This window comes from Salvelinus namaycush, chromosome 17, assembly GCF_016432855.1.
Source record: "Salvelinus namaycush isolate Seneca chromosome 17, SaNama_1.0, whole genome shotgun sequence".
In the NCBI taxonomy this organism is placed as follows: Eukaryota; Metazoa; Chordata; class Actinopteri; order Salmoniformes; family Salmonidae; genus Salvelinus; species Salvelinus namaycush.
In genome coordinates this window covers 16,779,077-16,790,195 of record NC_052323.1, presented here as the reverse complement: position 1 = coordinate 16,790,195, position 11,119 = coordinate 16,779,077, and the positions used below count along the sequence as shown (strand labels likewise).

The 11,119-nt window shown below is 41.1% G+C and overlaps 1 protein-coding gene across 2 annotated transcripts; it reads left to right on the top strand.

Moving 5' to 3' along the window:
• Nucleotides 1-1,271: 1,271 nt before the first annotated feature.
• Nucleotides 1,272-10,764, top strand: LOC120062368 (ubiquitin-conjugating enzyme E2 D2-like). Of its 2 annotated transcripts, XM_039012292.1 has the most exons (8): nt 1,272-1,576; nt 6,350-6,529; nt 8,319-8,382; nt 8,552-8,583; nt 8,681-8,758; nt 8,887-8,992; nt 9,110-9,203; nt 9,754-10,764. In XM_039012292.1, coding segments are annotated over exons 3-8 (357 nt in total). In that variant the 5' UTR covers nt 1,272-1,576; nt 6,350-6,529; nt 8,319-8,381; the 3' UTR covers nt 9,800-10,764. The 2 variants fall into 2 exon arrangements, with proteins under 2 accessions (XP_038868220.1, XP_038868219.1); XM_039012291.1 differs by lacking the exon at nt 6,350-6,529.
• Nucleotides 10,765-11,119: the final 355 nt, after the last annotated feature.

Below are 11,119 nucleotides of genomic sequence, written 5' to 3'. Positions count from 1 at the left end.
TATTTTATTTTTTTTACCCCCTTTTTCATGGTATCCAATTGTTAGTAGTTACTGTCTTGTCTCATCACTACAACTCCCACACAGACTCAGGAGAGGCGAAGGTCAAGAGCCATGCATCCTCCGAAACACAACCCAACCAAGCCACACTGCTTCTTAACACATCCAGCACACATCCAACCCGGAAGCCAGCCACACCAATGTGTCAGAGGAAACACCATACACCTAGCGACCTGGTCAGCATGCACTGCACCCAGCCTGCCACAGGAGTCACTAGTGCACAATGAGACAAGGATATCCCTGCCGGCCAAACCCTCCCTAACCCGGACGACACTAGGCCAATTGTGTGCCACCCCATGGGCCTCCCGGTCACGGCCGGCTGCGACAGAGCCTGGGCTCAAACCCAGAGTCTCTGGTGGCACAGCTAGTGCCTTAGACCACTGCGCCACCCGGGAGGGAATCTGGTGGACATTCCTGCAGTCAGCGTGCCAATTGCACGCTCCCTCAATACTTGAGACATCTGTGGCATTGTGTTGTGTGACAAAACTGCACATTTTAAAGTGGTCTTTTATTGTCCCCACCACAAGGCGCACCTGTGTAATGATCATGAGGTTTAATCAGCTTTTTGATATGCCACACCTGTCAAGTGGATGGAGTACAACATTTTGCTGTTTTAAAGCTAATTTCCTGCAATTCTACACATTTTGCCATTACTTATGCAGTGTTCTTATGCTATCTGAGTTAATACTCCCATTGGGTTAAAAAGTTAGCAAAGTAATGCCCTCAACCCTTGATTCCCCCTGTTGTTTGAGTATTCTCTAGAGTAGACATGCCAGCTCTGATACCCAACAAGACGCAGCAATCTTAATTTTAAACTCACTACATGGCATGTAGGTCAGGGCTCTGTGATAGGACTGAACAGAAAAGGCAGTCAGAATTGAGTTTATCATATCTGGTCACAGGGAAACATTTAGTGAAACCACTCTCCTTCAGATTTGATACATTTATCAACTTTCTCTTCACGTTCTCTTCTCTCGACTAATGGAGGTGGTCATATATATGTTTTAGCAATTTATTATATCATTTGTATGCACACAAATAACACAACTGCATAATTTATTATTTGACTTCTGTATAATATACACTACTTTCTGTGATTTGTTTTGTTTGGGTTTAATCCAATTGTGGCATGATTCGACTATTTGTATAGTTTCAATGCGGGACTTTTATTATGAAGGCGAACCACTGATTCAACTCATCGCTAATATTGCTCACTTCACAGTCGTGACCAGAAGAACGAGCCGAGCTAACGTATCGGAAACGTTATAATACCAGTGCAGTCAAAGAGGCCAACGGCTGTCGACCAAGGAAAAGCGAAAATACCAGTATAGCTATATTGATACCCGTTTATCAACTATAAAAGTAATATTGTCAGTTGATGTAAAGCTAGTTGGGGTAGATCGCCGTACACTACAGCTAATTGCTATATGCTAGTTTGCATCACGTAGCTAGCCTTTGCTCTATCTTCGACAACCGGTCCCTACGCACTAGCAGAATGGCCTTAAAACGAATTCACAAGGTAAATTGATTGTTGTTTGAGTCTTTTCCGTAAACACAGCTAAATAAGTTAGATATGTTATAGGTCATGTGGTAAAATGTATATTTGTCGTTTTAGTTAGCTGTGTAACGCGTCGTACAGTGAGCAGTTGCAAGTTCGCTATAACAAGCGTGCTTATTTGGTTGTTAGCCAGCTTGGCTTGCAGTAGCATGGCCTAGTAGCTTAGCTAGCTAAGTAGTTAAGCTAACGTTAGCTAGTTTTAGCTAATTTAAAGTGAGTGTGCGCTCAATATTAGTTCAGAATCTAGCTAGCAGTAACGTTAGCTCAGAATCCGAATTATATTAATCGTCTCACGTTAGCTTAGTCGGTGTCATTGTTCGATAGTAACGTTATCCCATAAACTTTCTGGTGCTAGTTAACAAGTCATGGTGAAACCTGATGAGATTGAGGATATGGTTGTTGTTACATACCACTACCACCAACTCGTGGCAGGTTTCGGTTTGGTGTATCTTGCTGGAAATATAAACCTTGTCATACAAGCTGGCCAAGTCGAGTGTCATCCTCGTGTTGGTATTTTCTGGCATCTATTCCGAAACTCTGGCATAAAAATATACATGGCTGCTGTGGTAATTATTACTAAAGTAAAATAGTGTAATTGCTGTGTCCCCAAACAAAGTAATACATTCAACACTTCTCCTAATCTTGGTTTAGAGCGATGTCATGAATGCACTGACATTTGATTGTGAAGTCGAGATAAAAATGCAAGAGAAGGTAGTCACTCGTTAACTTAAGAAAACACCCAATTACAGTGCCTTGCAAAACTATTTCATCCCCCTTGGCGTTTTTCCTATTTTGTTGCAGTACAACCTGTAATTTAAATGGATTTCATGTAATGGACATACAGAAAATAGTCCAAATTGGTGAAATGAAAAGAAAAAGCGAAAAAGTGGTGGGTGCATATGTATTTGCTATGAAGCCCCTAAATAAGATCTGGTGCAACCAATTACCTTTAGAAGTCACATAATTAGTTAAATAAAGTCCACTTGTGTGCATTCTAAGTGTCACATGATCTGTCACACGATCTCAGTATATATACAACTGTTCTAAAAGGCCCCAGAGTCTGCAACACCACTAGGCAAGGGGCACCACCAAGCAAGCAAGCAGCACCCTGAAGACCAAGGAGCTCTCCAAACAGGTCAGGGACAAAGTTGTGGAGAGGTACAGATCAGGGTTGGGTTATAAAAAAATACCAGAAACTTTGAACATCCCACAGAGCACCATTTAAATCCATTATTGAAATAATATGAACCACAACAAACCTGCCAAGAGAGGGCCTCCCACCAAAACTCACGGACCAGGCAAGGAGGGCATTAATCAGATAGGCAACAAAGAGACCAAAGATAACCTTGAAGGAGCTCCACAGCAGAGATTGGAGTGTCTGTCCATAAGACCACTTTAAGCCGTACACTCCACAGGGCTGGGCTTTACGGAAAGTGGCCAGAAAAAAGCCGTTGCTTAAAGAAAAAAATAAGCAAACACGTATTGGTGTTCGCCAAAAGGCATGTGGGAGACTCCCCAAACATATGGAAGAAGGTACTCTGGTCAGATGAGACAAAAATTGAGCTTTTTGGCCATCAAGGACAACGCTATGTCTGGTGCAAACCCAACGCCTCTCATCATCCCGAGAACAACATCCCCACAGTGAAGCATGGTGGTGGCGGCAGCATCATGCTGTGGGGATGTTTTTCATCGGCGGGGACTGGGAAACTGGTCAGAATTGAAGGAATGATGGATGGCGCTAAATACAGGGATATTCTTGAGGGAAACCTGTTTCAGTCTTCAAGAGATTTGAGACTGTGACGGAGGTTCACCTTCCAGCAGAACAATGACCCGAAGCATACTGCTAAAGCAACACTTGGGTGGTTTAAGGGGAAACATTTAAATGTCTTGGAATGGCCTAGTCAAATCCCAGACCTCAATCCAGTTGAGAATCTGTGGTATGACTTAAAGATTGCGGTTCACCAGCAGTACCCATCCAACCTGAAGGCGCTGGAGCAGTTTTGCCCTGAAGAATGGGCAAAATCACAGTGGCTAGATGTGCCAAGCTTATAGAGACATACCCCAAGAGACTTGCAGCTGTAATTGCTACAAAAGGTGGCTCTACAAAGTATTGACTTTGGGGGGGTGAATAGTTATGCACGCTCAAGTTTTCAGTTTTTTTGTCTTATTTTTTGTTTGTTTCATAATATAAAAAAATATTTTGTATTTTGTGTAAATCAAATGACACAACCCCCCCCCCAAAAATCTATTATAATCCCAGGTTGTAAGGCAACAAAATAGGAAAAATACCAAGGGGGTGAATACTTTCGCGAACCACTGTAGCTACTCGGCTTTTAATGTTACAGGGCCATGGCATTAATATAAAAGAATGCATACTCGATTGTAATTGGCAAACATTGAAACTAAAACACCATGGATGAAGTCCCCAACATTACATTGCTGTAGTAGCCTGTACCCTTGAAACATGAGCAAATTGGGCGTTAGTGTTGATTTTACATTATGCCTAGCTTACAAACATTCAGTTTGAATAGGTGTAAACAAATGTAGGCCTATGCTTCCAGATAGCTTTATATTCACATTGAGTGGGACAGGCCCTGTGCCTAAAAATAAGTTGTTAGTAACCCTGGATGTTGCTTCAAAGCCCTTTGAGGCCTGCCTGAAAAATAAAGGGTAAACATTGGTTGTTACTGTACAAATAAGGTATAGCCTAATAACCAACCTATTAGAATTGGATGTTGCTGTTTTAAACTTACTGACACAATTGAACTGAATTGAACCCAACATAGTATATTAAACCAGCAACAATGTAGGCCTAAACATGCAGGACGATGCATGTAAACTCTGGTTTATTATAGGGCTGGGCGATATGGGCAAAATATTATATCACAGTATTTAATATATATATTTTTTAACGGTATTTTGTTTTTTAATAATAAAAGTAAAAGTTCTAAATTTGCTTAATGAGTAGTGCGTGAGCCTAGGGTGGCAACACATACATTCTACGTGATTTCAATGGGTCTTTCTCCATTCTGATTGTTTTATACTGTTCAATTCAACTTCAACACCAAAAAAGTCATAATTTTCATCAATTTCTGCATTTGAGATAATTTCCACACTGCACGTAGGGCTGCACGATATGGGCAAGTAATCTGGGCCATATTTTTAACAAAATGTTGCAATTTGACTTGTGATTTAGAGAAAAACACTTGGGGTAACTGTTGGAATTATCTTTTTGTCTGTAAAAATAATTATGCTATGAATTGCGGTGGAAGCAATTTGTGGCACAATTGTTGCTAGAATAACCATGTTGATGTAAATTTACAGTCACGCGATGCTATGTTGTGTGGTCATCCCACTGCGACTTGAAAAGCATGCACAGGGTGGTGAAAGTGGACAGTGATGAGCATAATGCTCGTTTCCAATAAATATTGAGGGTCTTAATTTTACCCCAAGCCGTGTTCTGTAAACCAGCTGGCTGGAGTGTTTACGGACATATTCAATCTCTCCATATCCCAGTGTGTTGTCCCCACTTACGTTAAGGTGTCCACCATTTGATTATTATTAGGATCCCCATTAGCCGACGCCAATGGCGACAGCTAGTCTTACTGGGGTCCGACATATAATGAAAAATACATTACAGACAAGAGACTTTACAATTGATATACATTTAAAAACATTAACATGTAGTGTGTGTGCATTTATCAGTTACAAATACATGTCAGTACATACACACAAACAGTAGGTCACATGGGGGAGAGGCGTTGTGCCGTGAGGTGTTGCTTTATTTGTTTTTTGAAACCAGGTTTGCTGTTCACTTGTGCTATGAAAGATGGAAGGGAATTCTATGCATGCATGGCTCTGTATAATACTGTACGTTTCCTTTCATTTGTTCTGGACCTGGGGACTGTGAAAAGACCCCTGGTGGGGTTAATGTGTGCGTCAGTGCTTTGTGTAAGTTGACTATGCAAACAATTAGACATTTCCAACATATTGTTTCTTATAAAAACATTTTTAAAAAGAGCCTGCGGGACTTGCTTTGTGGAGAGGTGTCAAAAGAGCAAAGCATCTCTTTATTACGGACAGACCTCTCCCCATCAACCATTGAATCTATGTTTTGTCCATGACAGTTTACAATCTATGGTAACGCCAAGTAGTCTCCTCAACAGCCACACCATTCATTACCAGATTCAGCGGAGGTTAGGGAATGATTTGTATCAAATACAATGATCTTAGTTTTAGATTTTATTTTATTCCTGGCCAGTTTATTACTGGCCATCCATTCCAAAACAGACTGCAACTCTTTAAGGATTTCAGTGACTTCATTAGCTGTGGTTGCTGATGCATAGATGGTTGAATCATCAGCATACATGGACACACATGCTTTGTTTAATGCCAGTGGCAGGTCACTGATAAAAATATAAAAGAGTAGAGGGCCTATAGAGCTGCCCTGCGGTACACCACATTTTATGTGTTTAACATTAGAGAGAACCCGAGTTATATTAGATGGCTCTGAATCCACAAAATGGCCGAGGTTGAAAAGCCATAACACAAGTGTTTTTCAACAACCGGTTATGGTCAATAATATCAAAGGCTGCACTGAAATCTAACAGTACAGCTCCCACAATCTTCTTATCAATTTCTTTCAACCAATCATCAGTAATTTGTGTCAGTGCAGTACATGTTGAGTGCCCTTCTATATAAGAATGCTGAACGTCAATTTTTTTTTTTTTACAGAGAAGTAGCATTGTATTTGCTGAGAGCTGGCAGCAAGCTGATTTAGGTCTGCTATTAGAACCAGTAAAAGCTGCTTTACCACTCTTTGGTAGCGGAATGACTTTGGCTTCCCTCCAGGCCTGAAGACAAAGACTTTTCTCTAGACTGGACATCCTGATGGGCTGACCCCAGGTGGTGAAGGTAGGCAACAACACCTCCGCCACGTGGTGATCCTCGACACGGGGGCCCAACAGGGGTGCGTGCTCAGCCCCCTCCTGTACTACCTGTTCAACCATGACTGTGTGGCCACGCACGTCTTCAGCTCAATCATCAAGTTTGCTGACGACACAACAGTGGTAGGCGGGGGGAAAAAACTCTCCCTCAGCGTTAACAAAACAAAAGCGCTTGATCGTAGATTACAGGAGACAAGCAGAGAGTGCAGCCGCAGTGGAGAAGGTGAAAAGCTTCAAGTTCCTCCTCGTGCACATCACTGACAACTGGAAATGGTCCCTTTACCCATACAGCGTGGTGAAGAAGGTGAACAGTGCCTCTTCAAACTCAGGAGGCTGAAGAAATTTGGCTTGGCCCCTAAGACCCTCACAGACTTGCTGTAATTTTTCTTAGCGGGTCACCCGATTTTATAGATATAAAATTACCTCATGTGTACGACAAATAAATGCTGATTAGATTTGTATGCTAGTGACAAGATGATCGATGCTTAGCTGCCAATTAACAAATAAAAAAGATCTTGCTCTTATCCATGTCATAACCTAACCTGTCCAGTATCCACTTTAGGAGCAAACTGTTGTCTTGAGAGCATGTGTGAAAACCAGATTGGCCAAGTTTGCCATTTATTGCCACAGTTTGTGACAACACTATCGGTAGTGTAGATTGCAATGGATACACAAACAAGTTATTTTTGTAAAAAAAAATCAGTACACAAAAACTTAAGCACAAAAGTGTTTTTATGTGCCCTGTCATCACACACTGCCTTTTAATCCGCAACAAAGTCAGTCTGATGGAAACAACTCTGGTGGGAAAATGTGCATATAAAAAGCTTATTATATAATTTTTTGCATAAATCTGTTTCAAATTTTATGGAAACCTAGCTACTGTCATCTTTCCCTCCAGTGTAGCACTGATCAGGCAAATCCACGCTCTGACTTGGGTGTTTGAGACATTGCCACAAGTTGTCAGGGATAGGCCTCATCCATCATGCAAAGTTGGGACTATCGCTACACTCTAGGCTAATTATTTTCCTCGACTCACATACGCATCATTCAAGTCTATGCAGGCCTATGTTTATTACTGAGATATAGCAGGTCTGTATTTACATAAGTAAAATTTTGACCTTTTCTAACCCGTTAGTTGACCATGGGTGAGGAAGCCTAGGCCCATGTCAACACAGGCTGTTACAGGTTGGGTGACGGCTGTGTGTGTCTACTTTAGCTCAGCTTTGCACAGACACCAACTTTGCCTGACGGCAACACAGCCCGCAGCTTCCTGCCTGCTCAAGGCTTGCACCTATTTTACTGATCTATTCCATGACTAACATTCTCACCCTCATGTCACTCCCACTCGGACCCACATGCAATATAGACAGTATTACTATTGGCCCAAGAAGTTCTTACCTGATCTGTTGTCCTGAAGTGCTTGCTCTGACGGGGCTCTGCAAGATACCATATGCTCAATCACGGCAATACAAGAAACTGTTTAGTCACTGCCCACTTTCATTATGGCCAAGACTAATCATTGAGCTACAGTCGTTATCAAATGGATTCCTCTTTTCATCAGTCTCTAATTAAACTTTAAAAGTACTTCCTGTGCAGTGCACCTTGCTCTTTGCAACACCAGCAATGTAAATGCAAAGCAAATGCTCTTCCAAGTACGACTGTGAGGTCTGTGCAGTAGCAATGATGAGTTAACAGTGTTGGTACTTGGAAGGGGAACAGTGGGCTGATGGTGTTCTGGTTTGGTCTCTCTGTTTCAGGAGCTGAACGACCTGGGCAGGGACCCTCCTGCACAGTGTTCCGCTGGCCCGGTTGGAGACGACAGTAAGGCCAAACTGAGCACTTGTAGTAAACCTAACATTATAATAATTCGTAATTTATTACATTTGTAAAGCGCTTTTTCATTATACAGAATAATCTCGGTGCATAAATAAATGATCAACAGCATGGCATCTGAAACATTCCTCAACTGTCTCCCTTTCTGTTTTGGCAGTGTTTCATTGGCAAGCTACAATTATGGGGCCTGTGAGTATCATTATAAAGTGTTTCTCCGTTTGATGAATTTGAAGTTGCTTTGGCTGCTCAGTGTGACCGTTGAGATGTAATTTTGTTTCCTTTTCAGAATGACAGCCCATACCAAGGTGGTGTTTTTTTCCTGACTATTCATTTCCCCACAGACTACCCCTTCAAACCACCTAAGGTAATTATTTCTGCTCTTGTTCCTCTGTTCTTTTACAATTGAAGTTGTCTTGATGCATGTAGAAGATTGAGGAATGAGCTTTCCGTGGATCAGTGTGTTTGATTGCTCCTCCAACCTTTTCATTGCAGCTTGCGTTCACCACAAGAATTTACCACCCAAATATTAACAGTAATGGCAGCATCTGCCTGGATATTTTGAGATCACAGTGGTCTCCAGCATTAACTATCTCTAAAGGTAGGGTGTCGTTTTTCATTCTTTGTGCCCTTCGTGTTACGCATTTTTACCTTGACTTCATTTTGATTCACATGCCTAAGATCCACTCTTAATCCTTCTTTTTAATCTCCCTTTCAGTACTTTTGTCCATTTGTTCACTCTTATGTGACCCCAACCCTGACGACCCGTTAGTGCCAGAGATCGCCCGTATCTACAAAACAGATACAGAAAAGTTAGTATATTGTACTCTAATCATTTTATATAAAATATTATGCAACTTTTTGATCCAAAAGCTTGAACAAGATCGGTGCAAAGTGAGTTATACCCTATAATATTAGATCTAGATACTTATAATATAGGACTTTTCCTTCTGCATCAGGTATAATAGACTAGCGAGAGAATGGACAGAAAAGTACGCTATGCTTTAGGGTAAGACTGCCCTGCATCGTCGAGGGAGAGGACATTGTTGTGGGTTTTGACATTTACTGTTGACAGCACTTCAACTAACTCAGAGGCTGACATATTTTGCCACTCTAAGTAAATTTGCTTTGGTGGATGGTGGCTTTGCTGACCTGTATTCCCACTGTCTGATTGTCTGTCTTGGACTGTTTGACAGTATTGAATGCCATTTTGGTGGGACTATGGGAGAGTCCTCTGTGTGTGAACATCATGCATCTCAGGTTTATCTTGGGTAGTTGCTGTGTTGTAAGGCATGGCGTTGTTCTTGAAGCTCCACCCCTTGTCTGTGGTGGACTGATTTATTTTCTGTTACTTTTCCACAGGTACAACAGAATAGCCCGGGAATGGACTCAGAAGTACGCCATGTGATAATCGGTCATGGTCGTATCAACTTGCATTATAGCTGGGAAAAAACTATAAATTACTGTTTTGTTTTTTTTGCCCATTCGGCCGCAACCCCTTACCATCAGCAAATAACAGTAATTGATTTTGTTTTGCCCCCTAAATGTATTCACATCCTCTTAACAAGGACAAATGTTTCCAATACCCCTTTTTTTCTTTACAAAAGATGCCAATTGCTCTGAACTCTGTGAAGCATGTGTCTGTATAAAGCCAACCACAGCCACTTTGTGAAGAGCTCTTGATTGCTCTGAATTCACGCAGGAGGTGCCAACTAAAAATAAAGATTCTCAATGCCACCATTTCTGTATTGAGGAGATCAACATGGTTCAATCACACTTTTGTACGCTTTTCCAATAGCATTAGAGAACTGATGTCTGTGAATATTATACACTTAATCTTAAAGTTACGATTCACACATTTTGAATGTTTTATCGTTTTTGTTCTATCGATTCCCAGGTCATTCCATGTGTATCTGAGCTACCGTTCAAGCAGGCAGAAATGCAACCGGTGCAAAACTTGTCATGCCGGCCTGCTTGAACGGTGATAACTCATATACACATGGAATGACGCAGGAATCAATAGAACATCAGAGATGCACAAAAACTTTAACATTCAAAATGGGTGAATCTTAACTTTAGCTGTTTTGAATGGAGAATTGCTGAAGTTATATGCAGTAAATAAGAAAAATATTTTATGCATGTTAATAAGAAATTGGTTTATGTGCTGCTGAGAATGGATTGAGAGCAAACGTGTTCACTGATATTTTGTTACTTTTTGTTTTTAGAACGTGGAGCCATTAGTTAATCATCATCCATAACACTGTTCTCTTTTGCACTGAATACGTTATTCAAAGTTCTCAATGGCTGATCAACTAATAGCTCTATTTAATGGTTACTTTTTTTTTCTCAATAAAGTTGAACAAATAACTCTGGTTTCTTTTGTAGCAGGACTACTTTTAAATATATGGAGATGCATTAGGGCTGTTGATCGCATTACAAGTAGCAAACGATATGCCTCTGGGAATGCTGAGAAGCCCCCAACTGTGGGGTTATTTATAGGCCCCCCCATGACTAGAGCAGCTAAGGACCTTCAGATGTATTTTCCTAGACTCCAATACCTTAATTTAGGAAAATCTTCATACTAAGACAGGTCAACTCCACTATTGATATACCTGCATTTGACATTTACATTAAGTACACTTTATCCAGTGACAGATGCTTGCCGTGTTGTGGATATTTTTCAGGTCTGTGTCCTAACTACTTCACCCAATATGTAGCTACTAAAATA